The following is a 13304-nucleotide window of genomic DNA, read 5'->3' on the forward strand; positions in this document are numbered from 1 at the left end:
GCTAAAGACCTAGTGCCTTCGTCCTTGGGACATCAAGTCTTAACATTTACATCATATGCTTGCAAGATTCATCCAGCTAAGACCTAAAGCATCCGACAACTAGTCTTCCACTAACAGGCAATTGACAAAAATGCATGATTACCACCAACCATTTGGTATGTAATATTTGAAGGTAGATGGTGTCTGCACAATGTTGAATTTTGTTACCATTCAAAAAAAAATGGTGTCTGCAAAATGTTATCCCTAAAGGAAGATGTTGCCATGAAAATGGACCCCTCAAAACAAAAAGAATGATTAACCTTAGCTTTAACAGACTGACCACTAAACTGCTCACCGCTACATACAGCAAGAGTACAACTAAAACTGCTTCCCGAGGTGTAGCTGCAACACTTTCAGCCACACCAAGTAATATTAATCATAGTAACTACAAACGCATAAGTATAATAAAAGTACACAGATCTGAGTTAGTTAAAGCTACATAATTATCATAAAAGAATATATTTTCCTGTCAAATTAAGTGTTCCCATGAAAGTACAAAACCCACACCCAAATATGCTAAAAAGAACAACGGTTAGGATCCAACATCACAAATGAGAGAAGGGCAAATTAACAAAGAGTCTAAGACAAGCACTTGAATCATTTCTCAAAAAATGAAAACATGGCTCAGAATATTTCAAGAGCACTACGAAGTGCAACACTACAAGATGTAAACTGGAAACTGATAAATAGGCATGTATGAAATAGAACAAAAAGTACAAATTAGACATTAAAAAACCCATGTTTTGCTCCCCATCATCACGTCCCTAAAGAGTCTCAGACAACATTTCATCAAAACTTAAAGATAAAACAAAAACCAAAGGTTTATACCACGGATAACAAGATTCCAGATAATATGTTTCCAACTTAGCTGTCTAGTTCCTTCATCTAATTTATTCCGGCCTTGCAAAATCATGAACATTGCAGACCAGAATTACATGAACAAGTTGGGCCTTGCTGCCTTGTACGTGGTTTTAAGCTTCCTGCTTGGTGGCCTAACCTTCCTGAAGACCAAGGGAAACTTGATCTTGGAATCATGGAACTGCTTAGTATTCTCTCTCTTGCAGAGTTTTGCGGGTACGGTCGCTGTCTTAATGATCTGAATGCATGGATTCCTTACCCTGTGGCGAGAACCCATCTCATTATACATCTGCTCAACTGCACCATTGAGAGTAGTGTCTCGGTATTCCTTGTACATGTTGTGATAACCAGTTCTACTTTGATAACGCAGCCAAATTCCATAATTCTTGATCTTGGTAGGCTTCCTTTCAAAAATCTGCAACGCAAATCAATATCAGTTATAACTACAGTATATTGCAGATGACATCAAAGTAACCTTCGAAGCATGTAATAGAACTTGAGTTTCCCAGCACACTCAACACCATAAGAGAGTTTCCTAGCAACCCAAAATTTTAAAATTAAAAAGTAGTGCAGAAGGAAAGGGCATTAAACCTGCATACATGATGTGTTCTGCTAGGGAAAGAGAAAGGATTCGTCATGGGAGAAAAAACAGAAAATGATATCATCCAGAGATAGTGACACTTGTGCTTGAAAAGATAAGCGTGCTACTTACAGGCCAAGTCAGTGAAATATTATCAGAAACCAAACTCTGATATGTTGTTTCAGAAGAATCAGAACTCATACTCGTTTACATTGTTGAAGGCTTTTAGATCTTATCATGGGGCATGCATAATCAAATTGCAACTAATGAGAACATCTGTTGTATATGATTTTTTTACCGTGATTTACATAAAGTGAAATCCCTATGCTAACTAATTATGTCTCACAATAAAACATTTTTGGTAGAATGGTTCTACAGAGGAGACGTTGAATGGAACACCATGCTCATATGCATGTTACCTGGAAGTGGCACTAAAATGTCAAGTAGGAGCTTGTTTCCAACATACTATGCTTTTATTTTTATTTTTTTCATATGTCAGGGAAAGTGATATAAAAGCAAGCTAATGCACATAATGAAAAGACATCTGCAAGAAGAAATGCATATCAATGGAAAGATCCAAAAAAGTAGCAACCTCATTGATGTGGTCCAGCCTTGTCTTCCTACCCTCCCTAGAGACTTTTTATTTATTTAATTTTTTTTGAATGGCTATTTATTTAATTTTTTATTTGTCTAGGATTTTATATTTCATTATATTGTCATTATGTAGCCTAGATGTGAGAGTTGTCCACATCGCCTAGGACCCACCACCAACTCACCACTACCCGGTCACTTTGCATTGATCATGATTCTCATTTTGACATTTATCCTACTTTTGAGGTATCAAATATTGTCCATTTGCCTTGATATTGGTGGCATTAAAAAGGCCTTTTGATTACCTATCTAATGAGCCAGAAATCACACAATTTGGATGTGATTTGAGGAAGTTATGGACGATTTACGGGGGCAGTGCATGTTTATGATGGGATTTCTATTTTAATGTAGTTTTGTTTCATTGATCTTTAAGTAAATGCATTAAAGTCATTACTTAATGACTTAAAGATCCTGTTGTCTAGGAAAGGGTTCCACCTCAAACTCACTAAATGATGTTTAAAAGGAGGCCAAGGATGGGACGAAAACAAAGGGCATGTTCAGCAAGGCTTCTCATTCTCGCCTACTTTAACGGGCGAGAAACGGATTCATGAGAATCTTGAAAAGCGACAATTAGTAGCTCCATAGAATCCTGCCTTTTAGCCTAAAACAAAGACATAATTTTAGAAACGGACCGTAATGGGTCGGATTACCAACCGAGATTTTCGAGATCTTTTCGCTCCTCATTCTACAGACGAAAAAAAAGGGAGAATCACGTAATTAGATGGTTGCGGAACACGCACAAAATTTTTGGAGAAATCATGAAACCCTTTCCCCCTTGCATTTTAACGCAACTTTCAAAGTAGAGAAAACCAGAGTTTTCTCCTGCCATCGCTCTTCTTCTTCCCTACTTTTTCCCCTCTTCTACTTTCTTTTCTTCTTTTTCCTTCTCTATAATCTCACCCTACTTTAACGGGCGAGAAACGGATTCATGAGAATCTTGAAAAGCGACAATTAGTAGCTCCATAGAATCCTGCCTTTTAGCCTAAAACAAAGACATAATTTTAGAAACGGACCGTAATGGGTCGGATTACCAACCGAGATTTTCGAGATCTTTTCGCTCCTCATTCTACAGACGAAAAAAAAGGGAGAATCACGTAATTAGATGGTTGCGGAACACGCACAAAATTTTTGGAGAAATCATGAAACCCTTTCCCCCTTGCATTTTAACGCAACTTTCAAAGTAGAGAAAACCAGAGTTTTCTCCTGCCATCGCTCTTCTTCTTCCCTACTTTTTCCCCTCTTCTACTTTCTTTTCTTCTTTTTCCTTCTCTATAATCTCACCCATCTTTCTCTCCTCTCCTTCTATCTCTCTTTCTTTCTTTTTTCCCTCTTTTTCTCATTCTTTTCTCTCTTTCCACTCTCCTCCATCTATCTGGTCTCCCCCCCCCTCTCTTATTTTCTCTCTTCCATCCCACCTTCTTTGTCATCCATGCAGCTCCTTTTAGGGATTGTTACGCAGAGATTTAAGAGTTGTTCCTCATAACACCTTCTTTGTCGTCCATGCAGCTCCTTTTAGGGATTGTTACGCAGAGATTTAAGAGTTGTTCCTCATAACAATACCCTTTTCCCCATCTTAATTTTTTATTCACTTTCCTTTTATCCTCTTCTATTCCTTATTGTCTAGGGGTTCCACAATCATCTTCGCACCATATTTTACCCTTCTTAGCTATCCTACCAGGTGAAGGCTGTAGTCTATTTGATTAGATCGGCTTCCCGGCTGTTCCACCACTCCTCTTGGGCTCCTTAATGTGAGATATGGGTATGATGTGCCTACCTACAAGTTGAGATCATTCATTTATTACTTTTCAGCCACAACAGCCATTGATTTGAGTTTCCATGATACCTTTGGACCCTTTACACCTTGTACCTATTTGCCTTGAGATTTTTACCTTGGTGTGGTAAGTGTTTAGGCCTTAGATTTCCAATTATTTCTTTATTTGAGATTGTGATTAGACTATGGTTGCAGCCATATCTATACGTTCTTTTTCGATTGTGTGTTTATTATTTGCAATGCATGTTAGGTACAATTTTAATTTCATTGCTGAACTATCTCAATGGCTGGCTTAAAGTAAACATCCTCGCGCGATTGATTTGCTTATGGAACGCTTAATTTGTTTAGGGACTGGTAGCAAGTTGTAACACTTTTAAATTTGAATACTAACCCATTGAGCTGCAAAAGGTTCTCTGGGATTCATTCGAGACCCTTCGGGTTTGCACCACTTACAGCAGGTGACATGTACTTCAATAGGGCAGCTGAGAGAGACCAAGCACCGGATGAAGGGAGGAATCAACTATTAAGCATAGTGATGCATAAATATATAACGGTAACTTTGTCATTAGTCATTCATAATAATGAATGACTTCATACATGTAGCTTAACTTAGACCCAATATGACTGCAGACTGAAATAAAAAAAAGTTACTTAAATAAGGGAGCAATAAGAACCCAAACTTGGTCCGTGCATCCCATCAAAGATTCAAGCAAGTAGATTAACTATTAGGAGTCTAGATAATTACTAAAATATGGCCCATGGCTGCAGAGATTATTCTCTGGTTGGAGTTTCTTTTGGATTGTTTTCATTTCTCCTATTATAAATATGAGGTTATCGCTTATTTCTAGAGGCCCACAAGTTCTCTTCTTGAAAGATTATGGCTGCAAGCTTTATTGACAACAACAACAAAAAAAAAACACCTCATATTATAGTGGACTGTATGCTATTTACCACAAAATAAAAGTACACTCAATTCTAACCATTGCAAAACACTCGCAAACCAATAACCATTGCTCTTTTATTCCGCTGAGCAATAGAAGAATTAGAATAGTTGATCAATTGACAAATAACTATGCCTCAACAGTAATGAGTATAACAAATCTGCAAATCCACCACAAAAAAGATGCAGGCGTGCTTATTCCACATTGCCAAAAGAAGATACTAAAGACAAGAAACTAACAACATTCATAATCCAAATACGGAGTACATACCTCACTGATGGCAAGAACTTGCCCATTACTCTTCTTAACCTTCTTCAGCTTCCTAAGAAAATACCTAAACATAACCAACCACAACAAAGAACAATAAACATTAAGGTAGCATGAACCACAAAACCTTTGACCCATTACAGAGAGATTCGCAGGGTGGAAGCAGAGAATGACAATATGACCATTAACAAAAATGCCTAACAAAAAAGAGAAAAAAAAATCTCATAATCATAAAAAACTCACCATTACACTGTGATTTGATAGTAGGGTTTCAATTGCTTACCAGAATTTGGATTTGGCTCGGACCTCGTTCGTTGCCCAGAGCTTCATCCTATAGATCTTTGGATGTTCATCTGCTGAGGTGGGAAGAGCTCTTCCAACAACCTGGTACTGATGGAACTGAACAGGGAAACAAAACATCTCATAACCATCAAAACCCTAAATCCTTAAAATCCAAAACCTACGAAATGAAAGAAAACATATATTCAACCGAAATAATAGATTTATTTCTGCAATAATGAGTAAGGATCCGGAGAGTATGATCTTACTTCAAACCATAAACAAGCCCTAAAATTAAGAAGATAACCCTAATCTCTGCATATAAAAGATAATATCTATAACCAAAAAATGAACAAATGTTGTAGTTTTGCAACCATGGAAGGAATCTGAAAAGCCCTGATTTCGATCAGAACCCCGCAAAGCACGAACAGAAATAGCGAGAACGGAAAAAAGTGAGAAAAAACAACATACCCTGAAAGCCACCATCTCTGCAAATACAGATCTGAAAACGCTAGAAACCCCTTTCTCTCTAGCGGCAAGGGAACAGACGGAGCGTAAAGATATTAGGGTTTCGTTTTATAGTAAAACCACAAAACCCTAATGCACGCACGGTCCCACGGCTGAGACTTTTGTTTTGTTCTTGTAGCCTTGTAGGTCCTTGCCAAACGGGCAATCTCGTTGTAAGTTGAGAGGCCCACAAAAAATCAACGTTTTAAGATCAAGGGTCTAGATCACCCAATCAAGGTGGATCAATGGCATTGGGCCGGGATCATAGTCAGATGGTCGAATCAATTGATATGATCATGTTCACATGGCTCACGTGGGCCCAGAATGTGATTGCTGGGAAAGAGCTTAAAATTTTTCGTGGAAGCGATATATTAGCCTCCTTTTCTTCCCTGGAGTCGCCCCTACAGTGTATTTATGACCATGGTTTTAAATTTCGGGTTTCAGTCAGGACTGACACCAAAACAGCAGATATCCGAAATGGTATTTTATTTCGGCCGAAATTTCTGAATTTCGGTCGAAATTTCTGAATTTCGGTCGAAATTTCTGAATTTCGGTCGAAATTCTGAAATTTCACCCAAATACCTGTTTTCTTTATTAATTTAATATGTTACCGACGACCAAAATTACCGATAATTTCAGCCTAGTATCGAATAAAATAATGTTTTTATCGTTGATTTCGGCCAAAATTTCAGTTTCAGTGAGGTCCGAACCGAAATTTAAAACCATGTTTATAACTAGCCCGGGCAAGAAATCAAGGCCACTATATCATTTCCCTTTTTGGGGAAACGAGGATAGAATTTGGGAAGTGAAATATCCTCACCTTTTGATTACTAGGGACAGCCAACAAGAGTGTATCAATGACTAAAGAGGGGCTGATGTACTCTTCTTTTTTTTTGACGACGTAGGTTGTCCGACCCGTCTGGGAGTAGGACTATTCCCTACAAATGCATGCAGGGAATGATTGCCACGTACACTGGTGCTAGGTGTCCCAAGCAAAGAAAAGGGGAGAATTTATCATTTCCCTGGTGCTGTTTTCCCTGAAAAACAACCTTTTTTTTCCCTGACAAGACCTTGACGAGATAGAATTTTTGTGTTCACCACGTTTCCAGGGAGAAATATTATCAGATGTGGATTTTCTTATTTAAAAGCTGGAAATGACGTGGAAATTGACTCTTTCCCTATTACTAGAGATTTGGTTTCCGATTTAATATATCAGAAAGAGGCTTTCCAAGGAAACCTTTTCCTTGACAGTTTTCTTAGATTCCTTTTCCTTCTGTCATGTCACCTTCCTTTCCTTTCCGGGAAAAAGAAGTGAACAGAGCCTAAAATTTAGGCTCCCATCACTATTTTGGGGTAGCCTAGAATTGTGGTTGGGAAATGATGATGTCTGCACTCCTTTTTTATTATATTGGCACTCCTCTCTTTGTTGTTCACATATGGATTAAGTGCAACTTGGGCAGGCTCAACTTGAACCCCACGAGTTCAACCCGATTTTCGGTGAAGGTTGGGTTTGTATTTCCTTGAGTTGGATGAGTTAGTGTTGGGAAAAGCTAGGCAGGTTTGAACCCAACCCAACCCAATTTGTAAAATCGGGTTAAACGGGTTGAGTTAGGGTTGACCCTCCTTGACCCAAGGCTTGTGTTGGGTCATGTTAGGGTTGAAGTAATGCTGTCTCAACTAAGGCTAGGTTGGGCCTGAAACCAACCCAAGTCGGCCCAAGTTGCACCGCTACCTATGGATATTGCAATGATTAAAAATAAGGATGTGTTGCCAATATAAAAAGAAGGGATGATATCATCTCCCACCAAATGTACTTTCTCGTGCAAATGCACTTCTTATCAATATCATAACAAGGGATTAATGATATCATTTCCAACCAAATGTACATTTTTACGTGAGAAGCTTCTAAAAGTGACTTCTTATGATAATGGAAATGTACTTGAGAAGCTTCCAAGAGTAACTTCGCATAGTAACATCAGAGGTAGGGGGTATGATCACATTAGTACAAAATACATTACATCCCATTAGAAGTTTGGAACTTGTTGTGAAGTTTGTGTCCTGCGCACATTTAGTTTTTATTTCCCAGCTTAGCTATCAACTTCTCTTTTTTTTGGTAATAGTGGTTCAATTTGTTTCTATAATGCCAAATTTTTGTTCTCAAAATGCGAAAAGATTCAAATTGCAGGGGGTGATCGAGCCTCTACCTAAATTGGTTATGGCTTTGTTCTTCAAAGCATAAAGTAGGATTCGGGCACAAAGGCTAGAGCATTAGATCTATATCCTAAGGTTTGATCTTTTACATGCCATCAACGATAGTCAAATAATATTTTGTGTTGATACAAAATCTGATGGAGCATCTTAGATCCGGATGGAGGTGCCGATGTGTAAAAATACCATCATAGGATTTTTTTTTTCATTTATGTCTATTTATGAGGGCGCTGCACTAATTTACACTTGCTAAGCATTGGTCATTGGGGTGGAACCAAGTCCACTAAACTAGCCAATCATGCATGTATAACCGCATGCACATAAAAGGGATTTTGCTAGCCATTGGGGGGGGGGGCATGGCCCCCTGATGCTATATGTGCCCCCGCCCCTTCCCACGGCAAGGCAAGGAGAGGGACAACGGGAAGAGAATGAGATCGATAAATCAATATGATCGGTGAAGAAAGTATTGGGGGTGCAAGATATATTGCAAAAATGGAGAATTGAACTTGGCCTGCTGAGAACTATGGATTGTTTGAGAAGAGGAGGCTTCAATCGGAATACATAGGCAAGTAGAGACTGAGTTATAATGCAAATATATGCTGATGATCAGGAAAAAAATTATGTGAAATGATATATTCACCCCCTTTTCTTCCCTGGGCCACCCTCTTCAAGTGTAAAAAGAATAGGCATAAACATGGTTTTAAATTTCTACCGAATTTCGGATTTCAGTGAATACCAAAATCGAAATCGATAATACCCGAAATGGTATTTTATTTCGGCTGAGATTTTGAAATTTGGGCCAGAAATTTCGTTTTTCCACAAATCAAGTAATTTCAGCCCAAAAATTGATTTTAATAATTAAATTATATTTTCCCAAATGCGGAATTAAATTTTATTTTTTTATTGTTAAGGGATTTCGACCCGAAATTTCGAATTTTGGCCCCGGCCGAAATGGGTTCCGAAACCAAAATTTAAAACCATGGGTATAAATAACTTCTTGGTAGGAAAGCTGGGATTGAACCAAAAGGGGGTGGCCCAAAGAAGAACATCGGGCGAATCTATCACTTCCCAAAAGCAATTGAGAGGAATGTGTCAAATATGGAAATACATAGGGCAGAGAAAGCATTTGTGCCCGAACTTTAGTTCATCAGAACCACACTTTTGAGAAGCTTCGCTCTGGATCTCCAATGGCGCAAGAAACTCGCCAATCATGCAATACTAACATAGAATAATGTCTACTGCTGGCATTGGATGTGAACGGTTGTTGTATGTAGCTTTTGGCTTCTCATGTTGAACTACAAAGATACATATTGTTAGATGTTTGAATAGGATGATTAGCAAGATTCTGGGTCGTAGAAGATCCAAACGAGGGCTATCAAGCGGACGGTTCAGATAAATCAATACTGAGACCCACATCATTTTTACACCCTATATATAAATTGAATTGTTACGATTGTCCAACAAAAGATGTTTTGGTGCATGGAGTATGAACAATAAAAACTGAAAAATGAATGGTTTGAAATTGATGTGAAACCTTCTTTTGACTTTGCTATATTTGCAAAAGGAGTCTTCTAGTTTAGTTTGCAAATAGAACACATTTGCAAAATACCCACGTTGGATTGTCTTTGACTTATTAAAAAGACCATAATGTCCTTAAAAGCGAAATTTTTTTTTTTTTATCATGTAACAAGACCAAAATACCCATGACGGCCCTTGTTAGGTTTTGAATCAATAGTATGGGAATATCATTTCTATATATAGCATTCTTGGTAATGCAATGTAAGGCTGTGGAAAAACAGGCCCACCCCATCAAAAAACATGAGGTGTAAAATGGTGGGCCCCACCCTCTATAAATGGGCTCGGGTGGATCGGTGGACTTGGCCCATCAAAACATGAGGCAAAATGGTGGGCCCCACCTAATGCACGGGTTCGAATTGAGTTGGTGGGACGCACGAAACATAATACTGAGCATCATGGATATTTTGGTCTTTTTATAAGGTAATTTTCGTCTTTTTACTTATGAGGACATTTTATCTTTTTATGAGTACAAAATAATCCACCTGGGTATTTTGGTCACAAATTGCTGGCATAGCATGATTGCAAAATTGATGACTCTATTTGCAAATTGTAGAAGACTCTTTTTGCAAATAAAACAAAGTAAAAGATTTCTTTTGCAAAAGCCTGGGAGGCTTAGGGATTTTGCTTGGCATTTGGGTGTCACATTAGCAAAATTCCAAGATTGGTTACCAATATAGCATAACAGAACTTGGCTCCAGATCGGTCTGGAGGAAGTTTCTCCAGCCCCTCTAATATCAGGAGGTGTGGAAATATCAAATCCACACCAACTTTTTATTTTCAAAACGAATTGATACTTCCACACCCCATGTTTTTACACTATTATCAAAGGGTCTGGAGGGAACTTCCTCCAGACCGGTCTGGAGCCAAGTTTTATTCAATATAGCATTCAACTTCATGGAGACCACCTGAGATGTCTCCTATATGGCTAATTATTGCAAGTACTTATGTAGCATTCTTATTCCCTTCTTATAGCTTCCAAACCAAAATCCAAAAAAAAGTGAAATTTTACATTAAATTTCTAGGGAATAGTGCCTTTTCTCTATTTCTCTCTTCCTGTCTTCCCTTTATCTCTTCTCTATATTGGTAATGATGCCCTCTACTTATTCCCTACTCTCTTTGAGTCTATGATGCACAACCAAACACTACTTACCACCTTTCTTCGAGGTAATTCTAGGCAAATCCAATGCTCGTTTCCCCCCAGTTAACTACTTATTTCACTACTCTTCGAGTCTATGCCGCGCAACCAGACACGAAAATTCTTCTTTTGGAAAGTGAGTTTTCCTATGTTTGGTAAACTCAATTTCCATGGATTTGTCTTTTCAAAATCGATCATTTTCCACATTTTACAAGCTAGGTTTGGATTACAAAAAAAAGCATTTCTGATGGAAATTTTTCTCGAGAAATTTTTTCTTTCCACAATTTAGATGGAAATAATATGATTATTATTAATTTATTTTTTCAATATCAAACATTTTCCACATTTTTCAACCCAGGTTTGATTACAAGAAAAACATTTATGATGTAAATTTTTAACGAGAAAAATTTTCTTGCCACAATTTTGATGGCAATAATATGATTATTATTAATCTAGAGGGATATCATCATAAGTTGAAGGCCGCACTAAGTGAAAATTGAGTAAGGTTGGTTGAGGTTACCTTTTTCGTGCTTAAATAGAGTAGGAAATTTTTGAAAGAGTATTCCTTTACAAACTTTTCCAAAAAAATCCAGCAATCCAAACAAGGAAAATTGCAAACCTATTAGACCCTGATATATTATTTTTCGTGGGAAAATTTATTTTCCATAGTTTTCTTTTCCTTCCCTAACCACATTCATGAGAACATTCCAATCAAACCATGTTTTTTTAATTTGCAGTATAATGAAATTCTTTCAGATCGACATCATATTGTGATCTTAGCTTGTAATGCGCCAAGTATTAGATTATATTAGATCTAGTAAGATCCGCCCGTTGGATCTAGGGTGTTAGATGTGGTAGATTAGGCAACGGTCAGATGTTACTATATCTAATATACATACCCTAACATCAAGCATGTCAAAGGAAATTCAGGAAAGTAGAATTGATCGATCCCACCCAAACCCTTCGCAAGTATCTCTGCAGATATCTTGTAAAATTCCACCCCTATAAATAATATCCCTTCATTAAAGCCTGGAAGTTTTATTTAACAAAACAAATGATTAAAAGGACATCGGGGATCCTATAGCCATGTTAATGCAGTCAAAAATTAACCAAAACACGTTGGAAAGCTATGATGGTGTCTCTAAAAACAGGAAGAAAAAAAAAAGAGCAATTGTTTTTTAAGAACAGTACGTAAGCTACGATTTGGAATCAGGATTCTTGAACTTAAGGGGCTGAAACGGGATAATGAGAATCTTTTGAACCGGATCATAGTCGTTTCGGAAAATCTCATTATTTGGAGAACATTATTTTCGGGATTTCTCATTCACCACAACTAAGAATGCAGATGGAGAATGGTTGCCGAACACAACCTAACCCTTGGGGTGACCACATTTATTATCATGCAAAAAACGTTTTTTGCCTACTTCCATTTCACTGAGTATTTTTTTTCTTTATATATAATATATTCCTTTCTCCGAAACAAACCATTCAGACTCATGGTTTTTGTCCATAGAAACAAGGCAGGAATGAGTATAATCATGGAGTGTGTGGGGGTGATCCTTTTGATTACCTTTCTTGTTTGATCTATATATTGACATTTCTTTCATTTAAGGAATAAAAGATGATATCAACACCCACAATCATAGTGATTTCTTTTTCCAATTGGAGGTTGTTAGTGAAATATATCGTGTTTTTAAGTACACTCTAAATGATTATTCTTCAAACAAATTCCACTAACAGCCTCTTTATTACAATGGCAATATAGGGAAACAAAATCCAAATCCCTGAGACCCTGCAATGTCTACTTTCATTAGAACGAGATTATAGAGATATCTAGCTTCATTAACAGACTCTTTATTACAAGTTTTGGTATAGAGAAAAAAAAAATCTCTATCTCTGAGAATCAGACAATGTCTATAAATTCCTCTCCCTTTCTTTTATTTTCTTCAATTTCCTTTACAAAGTAAGGTACGAGGTGGTGACATTATAAGATCTCCGGCTCTTATTTGCCCTCAGAACTTATGATATAAATCCCTTTACCTTTCTTTTACTTTTCGTACTGTCTTTTCCGTTAGATTTCAGTTAACCTGATTGTGATCAGTTGCGAGATCTTTTGGGACTCATGGTACAACATACGATCTCAATCAGGATAACTACCGTTTATTTTGAGTTCTTTTTTTGTAAATTCACTTTATTTACATCCTGGAATTAAGCATAATCTTAGTAAAGGATAAAAAGATAAGTTATCCTGGTTAAATCCTTTGAAAAATGCCAATCTAAGTTGAGAGACCAAGAGGGGTGCCTAACACCTTCCCCGACTGTAACTATGACCCTTACCCAGATATCTGTAAGGACCATGCCTTAAACAAACAGAGCAAAAGATAAGGTTCTAGGTCCAGAGCAAAAGAACTCCTTTGGTTACTACTCTTCCAACAAAATTCGAGTACTGTTACTCAATTCATTGGAAGAACAAGCACGGGTGCTAAGCCC

The 13304-nt window shown here is 37.5% G+C and overlaps 1 protein-coding gene across 1 annotated transcript; it reads right to left on the reverse strand.

Moving 5' to 3' along the window:
* Positions 1-707: 707 nt before the first annotated feature.
* Positions 708-6016, reverse strand: LOC143860858 (large ribosomal subunit protein eL20-like). The gene is made up of 4 exons (XM_077371701.1): positions 5858-6016; positions 5391-5506; positions 5111-5174; positions 708-1312 (listed from the first exon to the last, which is right to left on the reverse strand). Exons 1-4 carry the CDS (start codon positions 5870-5872, stop codon positions 971-973), a joined length of 537 nt encoding a protein of 178 aa, XP_077227816.1. The 5' UTR covers positions 5873-6016; the 3' UTR covers positions 708-970.
* Between the last annotated feature and the right edge of the window lie 7288 nt (positions 6017-13304).

Source organism: Tasmannia lanceolata, unplaced genomic scaffold (assembly GCF_043159265.1).
Source record: "Tasmannia lanceolata isolate RefF3 unplaced genomic scaffold, GAP_Taslan_0.1 ptg000037l, whole genome shotgun sequence".
Lineage (NCBI taxonomy): Eukaryota > Viridiplantae > Streptophyta > Magnoliopsida > Canellales > Winteraceae > Tasmannia > Tasmannia lanceolata.

Bases quoted from the DNA above. Each gene is read 5' to 3' on its own strand.
- LOC143860858 (XM_077371701.1), bottom strand. The intron at 5,175-5,390 runs GTAAGCAATTGA...GGTTATGTTTAG, and splicing joins CGAGCCAAATCCAAATTCTG to GTATTTTCTTAGGAAGCTGA. The intron at 1,313-5,110 runs GTATGTACTCCG...TTTGCGTTGCAG, and splicing joins AAGTTCTTGCCATCAGTGAG to ATTTTTGAAAGGAAGCCTAC.